The following is a 23,515-nucleotide window of genomic DNA, read 5'->3' on the forward strand; positions in this document are numbered from 1 at the left end:
CTTAAGATGACCATTTCTCGCAGTGGATTGATCCTTTTTCAACTTCATAGTCAACAAGAAAGCAAAGAGTGGTTAAATTGTATTGTGTTGGTTCCAGATGTGTCACCCATTAACTAATTCTTGCATACACCGGTTCAAATTGTGATCATGGGCAGTAGGGTGGCATAGTGAGGAGGGAGAGCGTCCTTTTTAAGCTTTACCCTTTGAAGGTGCAGCTGAATCTCACACTAAGGGTTCAGTCTGTAAAGTGGAACCCTGTTGTGTCAGACTGTGGACTCTCTGGATCCTGCAGTGCCGCCGCTTGGCCAGAAGGTGGAGCCACGACTCAGGAGCCCAGACCACAGCATGCTGCATCCTCAGGTTTGCTCTCCTCCTTATGATGGAAACCATACTAGGCCTGTCTCCAAATCTTTATGGAAGATCAATATAAAATTAGAAAGAAGAATTTAGCATCATTTGCTGAAAAAAGACATACTACACTCTGAAACACTTCAATACAGACTTGTATGTCATTCCTTGTGTTGAATGAACCTGCACATGAAGTACAGAAAAGCTTTTGATACACTGTCCAACTTACAAAAAAAAAAGGTAAATTACTAATGTATTCAAGAGATAGAATAGAATATAGATGGTTGTATGTACAGACTTTATCGAATGAAATATAGAAGAAGAAATGAAATATCTGCCAACTGAAAGTGTATAAGCAAATGGGTCTTGGGTCCAATAGCATTTATATTTGCCTGGCTTCATATTTTTATCTGGCTTCCCCACAATGAGCTAAGTATAACAATGTCAGCCAGAATAAAAGTTTACCTGACTACCCGTTCACATGGAACAAAAGTTCATGACCAGCTGTGACTATCAGGACTATTATGAAACCCTGCTTCCAACTATGGTAAATTGCTATATAGGCTTGAAATGGAAAACTGCACATTCAGGGCCCAGTGGGGTGCAGATTTTCTTTTGTGGTGCTATGTACAAGCACACAAAAATGCCACTAATGCTTTTTGTATTGCAGCCAGAATTACTTGAGCTCAGCTGTCAATCAGAGAGAGCGATGAAGATGGAAGATGAAGGTTCTGTCTGACTGCATGCAGGGAATGTCAGCTGATTTTATGATGTCACGTTTCTCTCTGCCATCTGCCCAAACCGACTGCCTTATTATCTGCTACCAGCTCTTCTTTGAAAAATGGACCATTTCCAGTCTGTCTGAGATACTTCTTGATTTATTACTTGCATGTACCGATGGCCTCATTCGCCCTTGTCTTTAATTAGTTGGACCTGAGTGTTTGAAATGGGAGCTACTAGCCAAAGGTTCTCAACCTTTGCCTCTCGGAGGCCGGAGACCCCCTGTGATCAATAAATCTGGGGTTCTATATATGCAGCAGAGGCGTTCGTTGAACAAAAATGAGATTAACATTTATGCATTCACTGCTTATAGGTAATGTAATGTATAGTCTACATTTTGGGAAAACATGTTAGATTTCATGAGACGAACAAGTCATTATTATTGCCATCCCAGCTCTTTATTTTTATTTAGCATTACCATTTTCAGATGACTCAGTTGGATTCAAATGTCAATAACAGGAGCTGCACTTCAGTGTAGCTGTGGTACCAGTAATAATATATATTATAGCATTACTTACGTCAGAAAGAAAATGAGTTGATGATTGGTGACTTAGTTGCCAGGCTTGAAAGTTGGTTTAAAGTTGATTTTGTATCACCACATTTTGAATGCAAATAGTTTTTAAAAGTTACCAACTGGAGGCAAACTGAACGTGGTGGAGTGGAAGGACATTTGCATTAAATGTAGTGCTGGAAAAGACAAAGCTTTTGTAAAACAGGCAAGTGGGCTACTATGAAACAGTGCACACTTACTAGAGAGCTTGAGTAAAGGCAGTCTAGTGGTAGAAGGCCTTGCAGTTACTCTCCACCCCTCCTCTGTGAAGCCAGAGCAAGAGGGAGGGAATTAGAAGTCAAATTAGGAGGAGAGGGGGAGTTTGTAATGAAACCAGAGAGAGAAAGAAGTGTGGAGTCACATAGTGACTAACACTAAACCTCAACAAGAAAGAGCCTATAGAAGCAGAAAACCGCAGCAGTTTTAGGGTTCAGGCTTTCACTGGTTGCTAATCCAGAAAACCAACAACCAGCTGTGAAAGTAGTTTTTATTCATCTTCTTTTTACTTAGTGAGCAAACAAAAGCTTACAAAGAGAAATCATCCCCACAACTGTTTTTTTTCTGAGAAGACATAAAGCTGAAGTAAGTCAACTTTTTATCTTGAAACGTCACATATTTGTGCTACTGTACGTTAACGTTAAGTGTAGTATTAACTGTAATGGCATAAGATAGCGTTATCACGTGGAGGAGAGCGCGAAGCTGGACTAACCGGCTGGAGATAACTCACACGTGGCATGAAACTGGGAATTTGTATACTTTTAGGTTACTTACCAAAGACATTCAGCTGCATTCAGGTCGTTTTAAACCCTGACGTATTTTATTGTGTAAGGAGAATGCATTAAATGAGTGTTACCACAGAGGGAGAAGGGCTCCGTAGAAACAACAAATAGCAGCTAATTACTCGAGTAAGCTAACCCCAAGTGGCCTGGAGGCTGGAGGGGCTGTTTCGGAAGTGACCACTCGCCTGTCCAGCCTTTACAGCAGACTGTAGCCTGCCTGCCTCTTACTGTGTCCTTGTCCGGTTGTGCGAAATGCTGTGACAGTGGCCATTTTGTTCTAAGTGAGTAGAATACACATGCTATTGTTTTAATTTAATTCAAAGTTAACCAGCCGCGTATAACTGGTGCTCTGGTCAGCAGCAGTGGCCGCAGATAGGTTCAGGTCAGCATGATGAAGACGTATGCTGCCTTCATGGACTCCTCTTAAGCTCCGACATCAGAGGGTGCCAGCATTCAACTGCTTTTGATCCTAAATTACACATACCGCAGAGCCTCTAACAAAAGTAGTTTTTGGTTGTTCTTGTTGTATTTTAAGACATCAAGTAGCTCAGAGACACTTCATGCTGCAGCCGCAGCAGCGTAATGATGATGACAAAATTGAACAGAATGAATTGAAATTGAACAGAATTGATGCTTTAATTAATTATTAAAGACGATATTTCAGACAGCATTTGAACGCAGCACCAGACTTCCTCCGGGCTCTCCCCAACATAGGCGAGTCTAACAACGGCCACCCCACGGTGACGGTAACCGGAGAGCGGCTGAGGTCATGCCCGTGGAGAGACAGCTGTCAGCCAGCCAGGTTGCGTTTTTGGACTCCTCGGGGAACAGAGGCTCCTACGGCGAGTCGTTTATTTGTTTGAAAACTTGTGAGGATAAAGAGTTTGCCCGGCGTCCTTTATGTCCTGTAGAGGTTGATAAACACGGCCGGTCAAGGTCAGAAACATCCCCGCGGGGAAAAAAGAGTAGGAATGGGAGCTAGAGAAAGACATAAAAGAGATGGGAAGAGAGCAGGACACGTGATGAGTAAGTCTTAGTGTACTTATGTCAAATCTTAATAAAACACCAGAGTGGGTTGTTATAATCATGTAATAGGCCAAAACGTACCCCCCCCCCCCACACACACACCAAAGCTCCCTACTATAAACGTTAGTTATGGCAACATTGCATCATGCAGCCCAGGTATTAGTTCAGGAAGCAGCTCCCTTATATGGTCTCTCTCTCTCTCTCTCTCTCTCTCTCTCTCTCTCTCTCTCTCTCTCCAGTGCGGGCTTCACCTGTTCTCTCCCTCTCCCACTCATGCAAACACACACACTTCACAGTGTTATGACGGGGGCTCACAGCTGCCTGCTAACCATAAAAGACCTTTCCTCTTCGTGTTCTTACTTGTTTGCGACTCTCTGTTGTGCGTTGACCTCCCCTGCGTCACCAGCACACTCTTAATGAAGCCCTTGGCAGCTCAGTGTGGATGCGGACGGACAAATACAAACCTAAAAGGATGAGGGTGGAATGAGGATATGTGTGAATGTCACCTCATATAATGGTGCAGCACCGGGTGAACTGTCACTACAAGCATGAGACTTTCATGTAAATTCCCATAAAGTCCCAGTAAGCTGCTTCTCGCTCCACTCCCTCTAGCCAAACAGAGTATTTAAATGAGAGGAAAGGCTGCGATGATAAGCAGGAGGAACTAGGCGGGAAATAGAGAGAGAGAGAGAGAGAATGTGTGATAAGCAGAAGAGGAGGGGAGGGCAACACAGAGACAAGACTGGAGTTTAATCTTGAACTTGTGTGACTTGTGTGTCTTGCATCATTCCACATGGTCATATCATATTACTCAACTAGGTTACTACTACACACACCAAGCAGCAACCGATACCATGGTTATAACAACAGTGTCTGCTGACCTGAGTGCAGCAATGATCTCTGCTCTGCATTGTTGATGCCTTGTGTTTATTGTGTGTCTTGATACTGCAGCAGCGGCCACAGCTCAGTAAATCCAATCCATGTGACAGTAGCCTCTATACATAGGCCTAGTTAATGGTGTGTGTGTCTCTGCTCCTGGTGGAAAGACTGTTCTGTCTTTCTGCCCGTTATACTGCGTTTACCCATAAATGAATCATAGTTTGCGAAGCCCTGCAGTGCACAAAATGCCACAGCCAGGAGCTGGACTTCAGCCCACACAGAGGGATTCACACCTGCGGTTTGAAAGCCGAGTCAAAGCTACACGGTCTTGCCAGCACATTTATTCATTAGAATGCAGACAACATCTTGACTATTTTCAATGACAGAGGATGATCTAAATGAAATCATGTCAATATTGACATTAGCCTCTTTACTGTCTGCTTATGCATTTCTGTGATAATGAATAGCCTAATTGGTGGGATATAAATTTACTAGGGTTGAGTGGATGAGCGGCCTTCAGCTCTGTCGTCCATTGTCGAGAGCCGAGGGAGTCGTGTGCGTGCTGAATGGGTTTCCAGCATGGGGTGTCAGTTACAAAGAACCCCCCCACCCCCCCTCTCTTCAAATGCTCTTTCCAGCACAAAGGGAGTTCATTGGGCTATGGCTAATCACATTACACACACGCCTCATGAGCACATACGCACAGACACGGACCCTGCCAAATCTCTCCCATTAGATCCTCTCTCTTTCTCGCACACACACACACACACAAACACACACACACACTCGAGAGGATGCCTTCATAAAGAGCCATTGAAAGGGTTTCCTGTTGGAGGCCTTGACTCCAGCCTCCGCCCCTCTTGAAATCAACCGGCTGAGGCTTTTCTCCCTCTGCTCTTCTTTCTGATTCACTCCCAAATGGAAAGGCTGGCTATATTTGGATCTTTCTTTTGGATCTTGTTTAGATGTTTTCCAGATGTGTGTGTGTATGTGTGTGTCTGTGTGTGTGTGCTCTTGTCAGGGTGGTCATGACTGGAATATGTTTGTTGTTGTTCATTCGTGTCACAGGTTACAGTGACCTGCTTTGTGTGTGTGTATGTGTGTGTTTGTGTGTTGCTGATTGTAATATGTAAAGAAAAAAAGAAGCAGGCATTACTTTCAAGGTGGTCATGACTGGCCTAAGCCTATTTGCTGCTGCCGGTCAGCCAGGTCAGAGGTTACAGTTGCCTGTTCTGTGTGTGCGTATGTGTGTGTGTGTATGTTGTTTCTGCCATGTAAAAACAAACTGCGTCACCTTTCAGTTTTGATCTATTAATCCCAGTAAGACACAAGAAAAGGCACACTGTGCTTACACGCTGTTGACAGACTTCCCTCCTCCTCGGTTCCAGCTCCCCACTGCTTTCCTATTGAAATCTGACCAGTTTAAGACATTTTCCCTATTTGCGGAACAAAAGCAGACCTCTTATTATTTTACTGTGGTCAAAATCAAGGGTGAAATAGCTGCCCTGTTGACAGGACAATGGCGGGGCAGACAAAAAGTGATGGGTGGATTGCTGAGGACAATGCAGTGAGAGGTGTCAGGTACCCGACTGGGATTTACAAAACAATGACTGGCCACATGAGCAGTGACTGGGGAAACTGTCCCGGTGAGAAAGTGTCCCGTCTCGGCCTACAGGCTGTTATTACTAAGGCAGCAGCCCTCAAAGTGCTGACCCCCAGGGGCTTTTGGGGGGGACTCCATTAGGTCCCTAAACTAAACTGAACAATAACTGAAATATCTCGGTTTTTTGTGGTACAATGTCTGAGAATTGCTACGTTTTTATTTCTCATTGATACACCTTCCCAAAGAAAGTTATTCGTTTTTGGAGTGAATAAAATCTGAAAATAAATATCTTGGCATAAAAAAGTTTGGGAACCTTTATTCTGAAAAGCTTAATAGCTGTTAATCTTAAATGTGAATGTAAACCTTTGATCTGCTGCCATCCAGTCCCTGAAACTTGATTTTATCATTTTTTTAAATTTTTTTCCCTCTCTCTCTTCCACTGCCCCTCCTCCCCCTGCTCGTGCCTCCTCCCCTGCAGAGCAGCGATGGCGCCCTCTCTCCTCCAGGCCTACAGGAGGCGCTGGTGGATGGCGGTGACGGCGGTGATAGAGAACCTGCTGTGCTCCGCCGTGCTGCTGGGCTGGGGCTCGCTGCTCATCATGCTCAAGAGGGAGGGCTTCTACTCCCACCTGTGCTCAGGTAAAACCAACGGCTCCACGCCAACTCTCCCGCACATCACACTAGAAAGTTTCAAGAAAGAGTCAAAAATGTGTAGTTATCTTTTTTGGTAAGGGCATTCCATAAGGTGTAGTTGGAATGACTATATGAACCTCAACACATCGCTTCATATATTATACCATGTTGTACTCATGTGCATTTTTGAATCTGAAGTGTATGTGTTCATGTAGATGGATAGGGCCATAATCTGAAACTCAAATATACATACTCAAGTGGTGCATGCAATGCACATTGCAAATCCCGACCCCCCCACCCAGAAGTTCAATAACTCTAATAGCCAACTTCAAGGTGCTACGTGGAGCATTTTAACATCAATGAATCATTACCATATTCATTTTGTGACATCAGTGTGATTACCATAAACAAAACCGGACTGTCATCGAGAAGACTTGCAGCCACTACCTGTACACTGCATTTTACATTGGGTGCTACAGTGGCCGACGGGTGCAAACGCACTACAAGGGCCCAAAGCAATTGCATTAAGATAAACGCGCTACAACTTCAGAAATGATTCAAATTCAAAAACACATGCAAACCATGAAAGCAAATGCAGTAGCAAGCGTTTGCATCATTGCAAACGATTTCTCTTTTGTACCCATCGGCCACCGTAGTGTGCAACCGGGGCCAAATTGATGGAAAATCTGCTGTATTGCTTTAGGGAGATTGCTTTATAGCACAAAGCAGGGAGAGGATGCTGCTCTTCCAATCAGTTCAGTATCAAGCTCTAATTGGTCAACAAGTCAGCATCTGCTGTGCATGCAGTGAGAACACTACAAGAACACTTCAAATCACAATTTAAATTAAATCAAGCCTGCAGCTCTAACACACACAAACACACATACACACACACCATTCTAACCCCCGCACCCCCCCTCCTCGCAGAGAATGACTCGGTGGTCGTGTCCCTGGGCAACGCCTCCAGCGGCGAGGTGGAGGAGTGGCTCAGCTGCGTGGACCAGGAAGAGATGCTGAATCTGGGCTTCACCATTGGCTCTTTCTTGCTCAGCGCCACCACCCTGCCCCTCGGCATCCTGATGGACAAGTTCGGGCCACGCCCAATCCGCCTAGTGGGCAGGTAATAGTCAGCAATAAATACATAGAATAGATATATAGGGGGACATGCCTGTGGTAATATGACTAATTATGATGTGGCAGTGTGTCTTTTTTTAACTTCAAGACAACTCCCAAATTCCTAAAGCTCATATTTCTTTTGAAGGGGAAGTTTGTGTCTCATCTTTGCATTGGCAAAGATTGTTGCTTGTCTCGTAAGAGGTTTGAATACCATGAATTTCATCTGTAAGAAGTGCAGCAAGGTGGAATGAAAGTTATAAACCTTAATTATTAACCGTAGTAATTAAGTACCGCCTTACAGTAGTAAGGCGGTACTTAATTCCTGCAGAGGGATGAGTCATTGAGAAGAGGAAAGCTGAGAAGAGTAGTGTGTAAAAAAAAAAAAAAGCAGATAGGTCACATTCCCAAAGTGGGAGGAGAGAGATTACTCCTTTTGTGTTTCCTCAGTGGGGAAATGAATGAATGTAGGTGGGGCACTAGTGTGGGTGTGTGTGTGTGTGTGTGTGTGTGTTTGTGTGTGTGTGTGTGGTTTAAGTGTAGCACAAGTATGCACGTAGTGGAATTCTTGCACAACGGGTGCGTAAATTGGAGGCAGACGTGCACACATTGAAGCGTCCTAACAATCTCACTGTATATTATTAAGTCGTTTTCACACAGGCACCAAAGCTGCTGTTTGAGTAGCTGTGACACTGAATAGCCATGACAGCCACTATCACAGCAGGTGTGATGGCAAAATGAAAGCTGAGAAAAAGACACAGAATAGAGATGAGAAGTTATCTGTGGCTGCATGTGTTGTACCATTCAGGCAGTTCAACCACCAACAGTTGCTCCTTCTTTTTTCATCACAATTTCACTGATGTCAGCAGACTGTCAGCTGTATTTTAACAAAATATAATGCATGAAAAGAATGTTTAACGTGTGTCTATTGATCCACATCTACAAGCCATGTTGAACAATATTTGAATATGTTCTCATCAAACTTTCGCTTGTCAACATGTGAGTTGTCTGACTCAAACATGTTTAAACAGGAAGACTGTTGAGTCACCAACTGCTGAGCAGTGATTCTCAGCCCGGGGGTCGGGACCCCCCTGGAGGTCGCAACATGATTTACGGGATAGGAAAAGAACATATTTCTCCTATACAAATGTATTACCGTGTGTAATTTTTCAGATTTTTCTTGTGAAATACTGAATAGTTTTCAGCCTCTAGGCCTCCTCTGATAATCAAATAAAACTGAAAAGGGAAAATCGTTCTTAGTAGTAGGAGTAGGCGTCGCTTCGTTTTAAGGAGTCTCGAGCCAAAAAAGTTTGAGAACTGTCCTAGAGTTTCTGGCCCTCTGGGAGTTGTTATACTTGACTTTTTGCCATAAGCACCAAATCAAACCTGTTGGAGCAAGTTTATACCAACATGGATTATGAATGTGGGACTTTGAAGATGGTATGATATGCGAGTTTGAATTCCTCTGATTTTCTTTGTCATTTTTTCTTTGCAGTTCGTGTTTCGGTCTGTCCTGCATCATGATGTCAGTGTCTGCCTACGACCCTGGTGGTAGGTACACACAAACACACACTGACCAGTCAAAAAACACTCCGGTATCAACTAGTCAGCTACAAAATATGACATATAAGAAATCTGTTTTTGTGACGCCGTGAATACTTCAGTATCCTTGTCTGTGTAAATGTTTCTGGACATTGTTGAGCTATCAAATGATTCTCCTCTACATGAGTGAACCTGTTTTTCTAGATCTATTGTTCATTTTCCCGCTCAAAGCTGAATGATAGCAGGATTCACACCACCTGAGGTTTTGTTTTACTATCGGTTTACAAAGCCAGCTGGTAAAGCCTGATAGAGCGACATCTTATTCTTATGAAGATATTCTGCAGAGGGTTTGTTTATTCAGTTATCTTCTACAGCACATTGCTCATTGTCAAAAGGGCTCAGTTGGGGATATTTAGTTGAAGAGTAAAGACAATGAAAAAAAAGTGTTGTTGGCTATTTACATTCATTTTAATTCATTCATAGTGACATTTTTCAACCACCTAAATGACAGCATAAGTAGATTTGAGCCAAATGTACTGGATATTTGTTTCGGAGGCTGGTTTGGGAATTACTGCAATATTTGTTTCTTTAAAATCTGCAAATATACACACACACAATCAGTAGCATAATCCTATCAGCTTATTATAATCTCTAAATGCATCCATCTAACTCCTCTGTCTTCCTCTCCTTCTCTCCAGTGCTGTCAGCGCTCATCTTCCTGGCTCTCTCCTTCAACGGCTTCGGAGGCATCTGCCTAACCTTCACCTCCCTCACGGTGAGACGCAGAACTGGCAGGAGACACAAAGACAGAGTCTGACTCAGATAGATGGAGGGGAAGACGCACAGACAGAGAGAAAGAACAGAGGACGAAATAGAAAACAGTCTGTCAGAAGTATTCAATCTGCATTAACGCAGGATCTAAAGATATACCATATCATCAGTGTACTGCGCACAAACCTTGTCTCCCCAAAAGAGATTTAGAAAATTGATTGATCTTATTGCCCCATTGTCATCAGTACACTCTCTCTTGACATTTTACAGTGCTTTGTCCCAGGCTCATTATATATCCAGTGCAACTATTTTCAGTCAGGAAAAGCTTGCTCTGGATTTCCAACAGGAAGATCCTAATTTTTTCAATTTTTGATAGTTATCTAATTTGTCCCAACTGCTTTAGTGCCCCATTCTCTGTGCTCAGCCAATTCTCAGTATGTTGAGAAGGTGCTGCACTGCCGACATGCTTAGCAACACCCATATTTTGTTGGCTATCTTGCCAGAAGCAGAAGCATCTAACGTTCACGGTGCAATTGGTGCAAGTAAATTATTTTTCGGAAAAAAGAAAAACAAACCCACCTACTGCAAAAATCATGAAATATTCTAAATGCCACATGTCAAATTCCAAGCCAAATGGAATAGGTCACTCTCTCTCTCTCTCTCTCTCTCTCTCTCCCCCTCTCTCTCTCTCTCTGTCTTTGTCTTATTTGCCGACCCGCACACACAAACCAGAGAAAGTGAGAAATTGCAAACAAGCACATTATTGTCACTTCAGCCCGGCCTACGTTGGTACCAAGGCGGCCTCTCAGCTGCCTCTCTCCTCTCTCTCCTCCACACTGCCCCTGCTGCTGTCAGACAGACTGTCGACCAATTAGAGCACTCATTAAAACCTGGGTGTATTTGAGGTCAGTTAAAGTAAAGCATAGATTTTCGAAGGGCGTCAGTCAAATTTCCACAACAGTCACACCTGAAATATTTTGGCACCGGCTGAATGTGAAACTACGCTGCCTTTGCGTTCTGCCAGCACAGTGAAACTTGGCCCATATAAAAGGACAAAAACTGCTTAAGTTGAACATTTTTCTATTGTGGTTATGCAATTCATATTCTGAGAAGCTACTAATGTAGGGTTATTTTCCTGGAACAGACGAGCGGAAGGTTTTTGGCAGCTGAGTGATGCCGCGTGGCCCGGACCTCTATTTGTGTCAGCTGAGGGAACAGTGTGTGTTGTGTCTGGCTATGTTTGTGTACATTTGCGTCAGGCATGTGTGTTGCGTGTGATGTGTCAGCTGGTACCTACGTTATTGAGTTGGTTTTATTGCTGCTGCATGCCCCGCTGTCCTGGCAGGTATTTAGGAGTGTGTTTTGTGTTGGCAGTGTGTGTGTTTGTGTGTGTGTGTGTGTGTGTGTTTGTTACAATGTTTCCTTCTGAGTTGCACATGATTCTCCCAGATGGAAAGTCTCCCAGTTATGTTTCCACCAATAACGGCCCCCGGCTCCCCACACACCCTCCCCACGGCTCTGCCCACTCACCTCTAACTAAAACACACAAGGCCATACTTCATCCCACTCTCCCTCGTCTGTTCCCTTACTTCCTTCCTTACTTTCCCCTTCCTCCTTCCCTTCCTCCTCCCTTCCCTCTTCTTGTTCTCCCCTCAGTACTTTTTCTCCCCTCTGTCTCCTCTGTCCTACACAGCAGTCGTAAGAAAATCAATGCAGAACCTTTTCAACTCTGCATGACTGTGCACACGTGTGTATGTACAAATGTGTGTGCATGGTTATGTACACAGAGGAACATGAACATGAAACAGATGTGGAAATATTGAAGGTCAAAGTTGAATATGGACAAATGACCCCATGGAAATCTTGTGAGCTCTCCCCTGTGTGGTGCCACCGGTGGCTTTGGATAACAGAACAGCTAAGCACCCATCTCTGTCTCTGTCTGTGGCGCTCTGTGGGCTATCTAAAGTTAAAGGGATATTCTGCTCATTTACAGTCAGCTGTGCCCCTTGGATTCAATGAGGAATGCTAACAAGCTGTTTTAGGGAAAGAAAAGCAAACGTTTGCTCCAAAATAAGATATCAGTCATTTGAAAAATGTGACACCTATTCATACAAGGTGATTGTTAGCAAAAAATGAAAAGAAAGTATGTTAATTTTTAAAGGACAGTGGGTAATTGAAGTTCCTAGTTGACAGAATGATAGCACTTTATAGACTAGATTGTCTATATTTTATAGATATTGAATAATAAACTTCAGGTAATGCTTTTTCCCCAAATGGATAGTGTTTTGACATGTGTAACATTGGGGGAAAATGTAACCAACTTAAACTCAAAATATCAAAGTATTCCTCCAACATACAGCACAAAGCACAATTCATGCCTTTTTTTCTGCTTGCTCAGGAAAAATCATGATGCATATTTGTATGCGTGTGCACACATGCATGGAACATCGCTTTCACATGAATCAGGCTTTCTGTCTCTCACACACACACACACAGGCAAGTCTTGGCAATGTGAATACACATATTTAGGAATGCATGCTCAAGCCAGGCATGAGAACCTGTTAGTTTCCTCCCATCACTCCACCCTTTCTCTTCAGTGACATAGCGTACCAGCAAAAACCACGCAGCATGTGGCACCATGGTAACATCTGTCTCTACACAACCTTCTTCTGCTTCCTTTTAGGGAAAGAGTGATTGAACAGTAACACACACACACACACACACACACAACTCTTGCATACGTACGCACTGTGCTCTTTCTTCCTTATTAAACACACATAAACACAATATTAATATCACGCACACAGACACTTGAGTACTCTAACAGCACTCCCACCCTCCTCCCCTCTATGTCCCTCTCTGACCTCTCTCTCTCTCCCTCTCTAATTGGGTTGGGTGTACCAGCATTAACCGGCCTCCGCAGTGTTGTTGTTCTTAGGAGTTGATGTCAGCGCAGCACAAGGACACGCAGGTGTGCACGCTGTATCATGACATCAAACCAACTTTAAAGAAAGGGGTAATTAACTGACTGTACTGGGCATCACCCAGATCTAAATGTGTGTTAACTAAATGAGTACGAGGCAGGACTTGGCTGAAAAAGCGTGCTCAGTCAACCCACCCAGGGCAAATAGTGAAAGAAAGAAAAAACTTGGCAAGAAAGGCTCATTGTGTTTCAGAAGGTTTGGTTTAGATGTGGGAGCAAGCCAGGTCTTTCTTCAGCCGGTCGGTAACTCAGTCTGGATTCGTGCCGAGCCGCTGCATGACATACAGCAGCGGCTTGCATCCTTTCCTCCAGCAGCCAGACCACCTTTTTGTGTAGGGAGGACCATACAGGACTCCCTTTCTCCTTTGTAATTGTATCTATACGTCACACCCCCTTGTGGTTTTGACCTGCAGGTTCATGTGAGGACAAGGTGGCCTAACTCAGAGGTTGTTCACCTGTACACTCACCTGTTTCAGTCCTGCAGCTTTGCCAGAGGTGCACATCATTTGTCTTTTCTGGACCGTTAGCCTGACACTGACTCTGCAGGGCTATTAGTTACACAGGTATGTTAAGTATGCATGACTTTGGCTGAGTTTGTGTTTCACCTGTTCTGAATTGACATTGAGGGAATGGAGAAGGTGTTCTAGTGTTGCAAGTGTCGCAGACATGGAATTGGCCTTCGACAGTATTGGCTGTCGGGACGGGCCTTTCTCTTTACACACCAATGGGAATAGTGCTTTCAGCTGCTCCCCCTTACAGTTATAATAGCTGTCACATGCCTCCCAACGCTGATTTAGTCTCAGCCCAGCACAGAGAGAGACTTAGTTCAGAGTTATCAAGGCTGCCAGACTCTGCCTGAATCAGCACTCTATATGAGGAAGGAGGGATGACTCTAACAGAGATGCTTGAAATATGAAATTTAGGGGTTTGCGACAGCGAAAAGACTGTGGCTGAGGGAGGAAGGAGTGAATGTGAAATGCGTGGTAGAGAAAAGGTTACGGGTAGAAAAGGTTGCGGGACCCAATGGTAACAAAGTAAGTTAATATGGAGAGGAGTGAGTCACAAATGCAGAGAAAGAACAGGAATGAGTCAGAAATACTGACAAACCTCAAAAGTGAGAGTTACAGTCACACATTGTGGTTTGAGGTTTTCCATTTAGGGCATATGATCAACAGCCATGTTGTTAGCGGAGGCAGTAGGAGGAGCTGTGTTGGCTTTAGACCACTTAGTTGCGTTATACAGTACAAGTCAACACTGGACCAATATAGATCAGTCGGTGAGCATTGTACGAAACTTACGAGGGTTAGGCGTTTGATACACATCTATACTCTATATATAACGGATAGAGAGAAAGGGAGGGAGAGACATGAGGTAGAGAGAAGAAGCCAGTACTAATCAGCTGTGGTTTAGTGTTTCCTGCTGGGAACTCCACAGAGAGCAGAGCTGCAGCTGTGGCTTGGAGAGATCAGAGTCAAACCCAAAAACGTGACTCTCTCCTTCTCCCTCTTTTCTCCTGCTCTTTCTTCATAACCCTGTCTCCCTCTTTCTCTGTCTCCTTTTTCTTCTCCCTGTAGTCTACCTCCTCTGTCTTTCACATATTCAGTGTTGTGTTGAAATCTCCATGCTCATTAGGCTACTATTTTGTCAGTTTTTATTTTCTTCATTTAGGCCTTAATCAAACTTAATTCCGCAGTCTCACAATGGCCAAGTGAGTGGAAACCCCAGGAGTGGAGCCATAGTTGATTAGTCCTGACAATTGAACGGCCAAAGCCCCCTTGTGTGTGACTGTGTGACCCCAGACGACCCCTCTGTGCCTCCATAACGTCACGTGTTTCTCTCCACTTCCCACTGGCAGGGTTGGCATGCAGGACATGTGCTGCAAGGCCATGTGTGAAATACGCATTTTATGGTTACTGCCGGAACACAGTGGTGGGAATCACGCTGCTGCTGACACATGCACACACACACACACACACACACCTGCACATGCACACATTCACTCGCACTCTGTCTTTCTCTCACACACAAATCTCATTCACACACTCTTGTACACACATGTTGCTACCACTAGACTTACACTGTTACCGCATGAAAGCAAACATCAGCTAGCTGCCATCCCACATGGCTGGAATAACTTTGCTTTAACATTAGTAAGAGATGCAGACTCCTGTGTGCTCAGAGGGCCCTCTCGCCTAAATTCCAGACATCTCCGCAGCCGGAGAGTCCAGGCTGTAGATCTCAGAGCCAGGGACGGGCCACGAAATACTTCGATTCTCAGAACCGCTGAATGAGGACGGGTGTTCTCGGGATGTTTTTCCCTCTGGCTCAGGCGGCGAGCTTCTCCTCAGAACAGAAAACTTTTTTTTTTTTCCTATTTACCTGCTGTTCCCGCTGTTGTGTTGCCCTTTGACGTACCCAAGGTGACCCTGCGCTGACCCCTGCAACACACACACCAGAGTCAGAGCCACTAGCTGTCAGCACCTTCTTTACACATACAGCGACCACCCGACACACACACACACACATACATTATCATATACACACCTACACACATCTACTGTCACGGACAAGCTTGCACATATAAATTCTCACCCCCGTGTTACACCTCACGTTTTGATCGGCACGAGACGAGCCCGAAGCAGCTCTAGGAATGTCTGAATGGGGTAGTAAAGTTCCTGGAAACCCTTTCTTGGGAGTTATTTGTCATTCATAGCTTCCCACCAGGAAGTCCCCCGCAAATGCAGCAGGTCTGTGCTATAGAGCATCAACGTTTTAAAGCATACCGACATAACATCAGAAGACTGTAGAGTTGTACACAGCATTGCACATTGAAATACCATTGCACAATCAAGACATTTTAATCCCAATATCTTTGTATGTTTTCCATTTTCAATGCATGTTAACAAGTTTTACAGAAATTTTCATTACCCCACATTCCGCCACAACCCAACCCCCTCCATCAAACCGCCTTGCATCAACCTTAAATTCATGAATGCCTTAATTGATAAGTTGAGGATTAGTTGACTTTTTAGAAATTGCTAAAATTGAAAACACACTATTCAATACAAAAACAGATGGTTCTGAATATTGTTTGGGTCAGACTGTCCCAACGCTTCATCTGACATCATCTTCCTCAGCCTCAGTCAGCTCAGTAAAAGGGTCTGGAAAGTGCACAGAACTGTGGAAAAAAAGAAAGGGGGACGCTACTAGGTGAACCCTGACCCGGGGGGGGAGATTAGTCGACGGCGACAGAAGTTCGGAAAACCACGGGTGGCGTTGGGAGAGAATAGTCAGCTTGTCATGCAGCACACCTAAAATCCCCGCCATGTGATTTTATAATCATGATTGACCCATTTAAATCTCTAATCAAAGGACACTGAGTGTGCTGCCAGCACAACAGGTCATTGTTATATTGGCTAAGCTCCTTACTACTGTAAATAGGTCGACCTAATATATGATGTGCTTAGTGCCTGGTGCCCGCTACCCTGTCCCCTTTGACGTGTCATGCATGCCCCCTGTGCTGGGTCCACCAAGCTCCATGAAGTTACTCTTGAGTGCTGACTATACACTGGCTTCCACACCATTAATCCCAACCCTAAGAATTAGTGGAAATCAAAAAAAAAAAAGACCTTGGATGTGTGTCTAAGTATAGCTTAGACTATGGCTGAACTATAGGGTCAGGGCTGGACACAAAATGGGTCATGGCCTTGTTTCTTGTTCCCTCATGACAAGGAAACTAATATTTTTTTAATGAGTCTGGTTTGCAGGGTGAGACTGGAGTTACTTTGTGTCGGTCCCAGGCTGCAACAGTTCAAAGACTCTGCAACTATCCCTGCCTTGTGCATCCTGTTCACACACAGCAGCTGTCTGCCCTCTGGCGGTCAAGATGACTCATTGCACCTCCACTAAACCACAGTTTTGATTTGTTCACACAAACTCAGTGTATTTCACATTGCTGAGGTTTTGGTGAACCTATTTGATTGGTGTCTTAACTGTCATTGTGTTTGCTATGTCAGAAGGTCTGGGGTTTATTTTTATTGTTGTTTGTTTCTTATGTTTCCTTCCCTTCCGCTTCTTCTTGCAGCTCCCCAACATGTTTGGCAGCCTGAGCTCCACCATCATGTCTCTGATGATCGGCTCCTACGCCTCCTCTGCTGTCACCTTCCCTGGAGTCAAGGTAGCATCATCAGAAATGAACAATAACATTGACACTCTCTGCATTCTTCTGTTCAATACTCTACGTGAACGTATAACCACAGGATTAGTAATATGCCCTTAATACATTACCATGCCATAAGTGATTTTTGGAGAAGAAATGTTTTTCTTGAATAAAAGCACATGGTTGGATTTCTTTTACATAGCTGAACTAGACAACAAGGGATCAGACAGTTTTAAATGAATTTTGGCTCTTATGTGGTTCTGTGTCTAGATCCAAGGAGGATAGCAGTTAGAAGGCAGGGTCAAATAATTGATTGACTTTCAGAGAAGCTGCAGGCCATGAGAGCCCAGTGCCTGTCCTGCCTACAAATCATGGGACTCAGTGTGGTTCAAACTGTTACTTTGCATTCAAACTCTTCCTCTGCTCTCTCTCTTTCTCAGCTGATCTACGATGCAGGCGTGTCCTTCCAGGTGATCATGTGGATGTGGACGGGTCTCGCCGCATTTGTCTTTTGCAACTGTTTCCTTAACTGGCCAGTAGAGGGCTTCCCCACACCGGACGAGGTGGACTACAGGTCAGCGTAGCCGCCAGTCTTTTGCTTCATCTCACTCCAGTGACACAAAATCAGAAAAGTGTTGCTGACGAAGAATCATTGCCCATGTTGAAAACAAAAGCAACCACAAGTTAAATTGCAACTTTGTAACCTCTCTCCTTCGCTCCATCCCTCCATCCCCACTGTATGTGTGTGTGTGTGTGTGTGTGTGTGTGTGTGTGTGTGTGTGTGTGCTTGTGTGTGTGTAACAGTAAGATCCTGGCGCTGCAGGAGCTGCCTGCAGGAGAGCAGAGGGCAGTGGGAGAGAGACTGAGCCAGAAAAACGGGGACATCCGACACTCCACAGAGAAACTACCTCCAGGTGCTGAAGCCCAAGCCACACCCAGTGAGTCAACATATACTCAACACACCCCTCTGGTGATAAGTCATATTAGTTTTACTGTGCAGCATATAGAAACCATCACTTATGTGCAGTTGTCTATGCCGATGTGCTGGGCATCGGTAATTGGGGTTTATTGACACCAATATTGACAGGGTTTAGTTCTTACTCAGGCTACACGTCCTAAAAATATATGCACTTATATAACTGTAAAGGTCTTTGGGTAAAAGTGAACTTCTCCCTCTCTGTCTGTCTGTCTGTCTGTCTGTCTCTCTGTCTCTCTCTTCCTTTCCCAGATGCCGTTCCCTTCCGTCGGTCAGTTTTCTCCCCCATCTTCCTGTGGAGTCTGGTCACCATGGGGATGTCCCAGTTGAGGATCATCTTCTTCATGGGCGCGATGAACAAGATGCTGGAGTTCATGGTCACCCACGGCGACCCGCACCGTGAGTGTCCAACCGTCGCCACAGTCAAATGAGATGCTGTCATGTACTCATAGGGTTGTTGTGATTTTGATTAGTATTGGTTCAGAACATGCTATAGAAGACTTACTGACTGTATTGTTCTTTGTTCGTTTTCAGCGTCTGATGAGCTGGTGATTGAGGCGGAGGAGAATGGTGAGTAGCAATGTAATGTGGCTTTGAAAGTGTGTATGTTATGTGATTTTGTGCATGGCTGTATCCATCAGTCTAAATAAAAGTGAATGTCTAAGAGTCTGTGTGCGTTTGCCCTCTCCCTCAGTGAGTTTCTACTCGTCCATCTTCGGCACGCTGCAGCTGCTGTGCCTGGTGACCTGTCCTCTGATCGGCTACATCATGGACTGGAAGATGAAGGAGTGTGAAGAGGAGAAGAGCCCCGCCTTGGCCACAGAGCAGAAGTAAGAGAACGGGGGAGGGTCCGAGAGAAGGAAGCAGAGGAAGTGACAGAGAGAGAAAAATGGTCCGAAGGAAAGTTTGGCAGATAGAGAACGAAGGGTGGGGAGGGAAGCACTGAGGGAGTGAAGGAAGGAGGTAAAGAGGGAGGATATGGGAGGAAGAGGCAGAGGAAGAGTGGATTAGGGAGAGAACATGAACAGAGGAATAGAATAATGTAAGTGCAAAGAGTCATGACACTTGACACAAGCAAACTCAACCAAAACTGAATAGTCAGTTGTCTGAATAGTCAAATGATGAACTGTCAACAATAACAGTGAAACTAAATTCTCCCCACAATGCAATGCAAATGCGTATGTGTGATGTGTCATTGTGATTGGGGTGATGTAGCGGAGTGGTAATGTTATATCTCTAATGTCTCTCTCCCATCAGACAGTCCAGTGTGCCCAAGAGAGACCGTAAGATCCAGAAGGTGACCAACGCCATGAGGGCCTTCATCCTCACCAACCTGCTGCTGCTGGCCTTCGGGTTCTGCTGTCTCATAGACAACCTGCCTCTACAGGTAGGCACACACACTTCTAGTGCATGAACACACATGGTACGCGTATGTTAGCTAGAGAACAAGGAAACAAAGAAATTTGATCAGGATAAATACACCATCCCTCTAACAGTGCCAGATGTGTTGATTTGTTGCTCATTTCTTTCCTCTTGCTGCTGCGTTAGATCCTGACCTTCATCCTCCACACCATGGTCCGAGGCTTCATCCACTCCTGCTGCGGAGGCCTTTATGCTGCTGTGTGAGTACTGCATTACTAAAGTTCTCCAATAAACATCAACTACAGATCTGTACAACTCCATCCGCATCCAAGAAATAATTGGGTATCGTCCCTGTAACCTTGTCACTGCGCAATTACAGAACAAGCTTCCTTAGTGTTGCATTTACTCATGCTGGATTTATATGCGGTCTTCTTGAGAAATAGCAGCCTTTCCCCCTCCTGTATCCTTCACAGTGTGCGGTCCTGTACACAGAAAAATCCTCAGGGTTAGTTTAACTCTGAGAGTGTAAAAATAAAAAAAATAGTTAATTTACGAGTTAATTTAACAGTCGTAGATAGTTTTGAACAGCTGCCCCAGAGCCATACCCGCTCTATGAGTGCAGAATTAACTCTGCAATCAACATTTATCAACTCCAATTAACTGTGAGTGAAAAATCAACACATATTAACACTGGAAACTTTGCTATGTGTAGTTCAAAAGTGCTGAGAAGAGCCCACCCTCTTAGCAGTAATAACCATCAGTTCAGTTGTGTGTAGTAATGTAGTGACCATCGGTAATTGGGGTTTCAGTCTCTGTTATGAAACAGAGATAATAAGTGTCATCTTCCACAGCTACCCATCCAACCACTTTGGCACCCTGACCGGCCTGCAGTCCATGATCAGCGCTGTGTTCGCTCTGCTGCAGCAGCCGCTCTTCATCGCCATGGTCGGCCCGCTGGACGGAGACCCCTACTGGGTGAGGACACACACACATCTCTACACACCTGCACACACTTACACACTTACACACATAGACATACACAGGCACTAAGGCACTCAGGTGGACTCTGGATTTTGTTTCAGCCCCTTTTTTGGTTTTTGTTTAGTTTCAATCAGCAAAGTCTCACTATGATTTTGTCTATTTTTTGTCACATCCATGTCGGTCAAATATTCATCCTCTCTGTGTTTGAAGAGTGGAACAAGTGTTACGATTGTAAGAGCAGGGGTGGGTCAAAGGGTTGATGGTGAGAGGGGCAGAATATGCATTTATGCTCTTTAAAGATCAAATGTGATTTAATGTAAAATGACAGCTTCATCTACTGACTGTCTACAGGTCTCCTAATGAATCTCAGCATTTTCACATTTTTGTTGACAAAAATGCAGAATAAGTCCAGTTATTAATATTGTCATGTTAATTCATAGTGTCTATTTCTAGTCGAGTCTTAGTAATGTAAGGTCAGTATATTTGGTTTGATCACCTTGTGTGCTACTCTTCCTCCAGATCAACCTGGGCCTGCTGATCTTCTCATTGGCCGGCTTCCTGTTGCCGGGATACCTGTTCTACCACCGCAGGCACCTGGTGAGGGAGAGGGAGGCCAGGGACAAGCGGGCAGCCGGCCAGGAGACGCAGGCGCTCAACCACTCAGAGACCAACGGCTACAAGCACCACAGCAACGGCCACGGCGTTGTGGAGGCCTAGAGCGTCAACACACAGCCAAGGATTGTGGGAACTGTAGGATTTATTTTTGTATGTGCCTTCAAAATGAGCACCAGCAATGTAGTCATCAGTATATATTTTGTTTTGATATTTCCAGTGTTTTTTTTTGTCATTGCTGTTGCGAATTTTGCTCACCGCAAACCATATAATCTCAGAGCAACTAGGATCCCCCGTGTTTTGTAATGACTCTTAGTTAGATGTTGAGTTCTTGTCACGTTGCAGTGGGATTTAGGGAGAGGCTGTGTCATCATCATATGTTGCTGTTTTTTTTTATTTTATTTATTTTGGTTTAGCTGAAAGAGCCAAATTAGCATGAGTAAAAGCCATAGATTTCACTCACAAGCACACGCAAGGACACATGCACACGACCTGGTGTGGCCTTTGTGCCACAACATGGTTTTCACGGTACTTGAAAGACTGTTGTATAGTTTTCAAAGACTTGATATAATCATCACAATCCATGCTAACACCAAAGAACAGCTCAGCTTTGTTTCAGAAGCGCGCCTAATGAAGCAAACATTTATATGAATTGTGCTGTTTCTACTGTAATCCCCTCCACAAAAGCTACAGATGTATATGGATGAAACAGTATGTGCTATGAACAGCGTAGCAGCTCTCAGTGAGAATCAAAAGCATGCAATGACAAACTGCTGGTAAGTATGAACAAGCTATTTGGGTATTATCTGAGGACAGCACGCTAAGCTATGACAAACAGCTTCCAAAAAAGCTCCTTTCTGCATGTTCATAGGCGTAGTGTTCACACACACACACACACACACACACACACACACACTCACACACACAGGTACACAGAGATAGGCTGGTTGTAGAGACACCATAACTACCTCTTCTGTTCCCTTTTTTGTACTGACTCTGCAACCGATTCCTGTGTCTGTCCATCCATTTTTTTATGTTAGGAAACACTAATTTGTCGTTTAGATTAGTCAAATACCCCTGGCTGAAATTTAATCAGTGCATCATCATTTCTCCTTGTGCATTCATGTTCTTTAGAGGTGAAGATGATTCAACCCTCGCATTTCTGGAATTTTTATATGTAGGAAGGACTTTTTTTTTTCTTTCAAATTTGACAAGGAAAGATATGACTGATGTTAAAATTCAGACACACGATGTGTGTCAATGTTATCAAACACTTTGTACTGCTTTATGCACAGAAATGAACTAGTGTGTGTATAAAATATGTATTTAAGTGTCTTTTTGTACGTTTTAGCTGCAGTAGTGTTAAAAAAAAAGGGAAGCATTTGTTTTATTATCAGCAAATGCTATTTTGTAGTGTGCCAATTCAAATGATTTGCAGTGTATTCTGCTTATGCCTCTTTGTTGTTTTGTCTTGTATTGATTGTGGAGCAAAAAAATCTCCAACAAAATCTTTTTTTTTTTGTAAATAGAACCAAGGTGTTTCTCTTGTATTCTACATATTCTGCCTGCGTTACTATATATGGGTCTATATTATCACCAAGAGATAGAATGAACTAATGAGGAGGAGAGGAGACACTTTCAGCCTCTAGTTTCAGCCTCGTTTCAGCCAGCTGCTTTTTAGATGAAACAGAAAAATGCCTTCCTCCAAAGCGACAACCAAATGTATCTATTCTATACAACTTTCTACTAAGGAATGAAACAGGATCATGTGGATTTATGGAGTCAGTCTGCAATGGACGAAACTGTTTCTTTACTCAATCCAGGCTGGGTTTCCCGAATTCACTTCCAGTGCCAAGACACGCTCAGCAGACCGCTCCGCTCTTCCGCATTATTTAGGAGGGATGGGATTGGGTTTGTTGTCTGAACTCAGTGCCTTAGCTGCTGTCTTGACTTTTCTGCAATAGAAGTGAATGTAGAGAAGCCACCTCTGCCAAACCAAAGTCACGTTTAGGGGCTGTAAAGCTTTATGAAGAACAAGGTGTGTTCCTCTGACTTGTAGTTGACAGTACAGCACTTTTCCTCAGGGGAATGTAGCTACACCATCTAACGCAGCGGCTGGTCTTTAATCCTCTCTGTTCGCCCTTGGGGTTAAAGCTTTGGTGTGTCTAGCTAAATGTACACATTTCTTTCCTGCCTGCAATGAATATAGCCAGCTTGTGCATTTGATTAAACAAATAAATGTATGTGTTTAAAACTTATTGTCACAGTGGTATTTTTGCCATCCCTATTAAACAGTTCACACACAGTAATGATGTTGCTCTATGCATATTATATTTCTTGATACAATGGCGATATTAAAATACTTACACCATGCACATGTGTCTGAGCCCTGATCATATAACCTCAGACAAAATATTA

The 23,515-nt window shown here is 44.0% G+C and overlaps 1 protein-coding gene across 2 annotated transcripts; it reads left to right on the plus strand.

Annotated features, from left to right (window-relative positions):
- Positions 1–2,022: 2,022 nt before the first annotated feature.
- slc43a1a (solute carrier family 43 member 1a) lies at positions 2,023–23,479 on the plus strand. Of its 2 annotated transcripts, none has more exons than XM_078289053.1 (15): positions 2,023–2,260; positions 6,449–6,604; positions 7,526–7,718; positions 9,207–9,262; positions 9,952–10,028; positions 17,092–17,184; positions 17,607–17,740; positions 17,971–18,104; positions 18,395–18,541; positions 18,677–18,712; positions 18,837–18,972; positions 19,400–19,529; positions 19,691–19,764; positions 20,356–20,479; positions 21,005–23,479. In XM_078289053.1, the coding sequence occupies exons 2-15, from the start codon at positions 6,451–6,453 to the stop codon at positions 21,200–21,202; spliced, it is 1,686 nt and encodes a 561-aa protein (XP_078145179.1). In that variant the 5' UTR covers positions 2,023–2,260; positions 6,449–6,450; the 3' UTR covers positions 21,203–23,479. The 2 variants fall into 2 exon arrangements, with proteins under 2 accessions (XP_078145179.1, XP_071772962.1); XM_071916861.2 differs by having other exon boundaries at positions 6,444–6,604; positions 21,005–23,478.
- Positions 23,480–23,515: the final 36 nt, after the last annotated feature.

The sequence above is a fragment of the Centroberyx gerrardi genome, chromosome 16, assembly GCF_048128805.1.
Source record: "Centroberyx gerrardi isolate f3 chromosome 16, fCenGer3.hap1.cur.20231027, whole genome shotgun sequence".
Lineage (NCBI taxonomy): Eukaryota > Metazoa > Chordata > Actinopteri > Beryciformes > Berycidae > Centroberyx > Centroberyx gerrardi.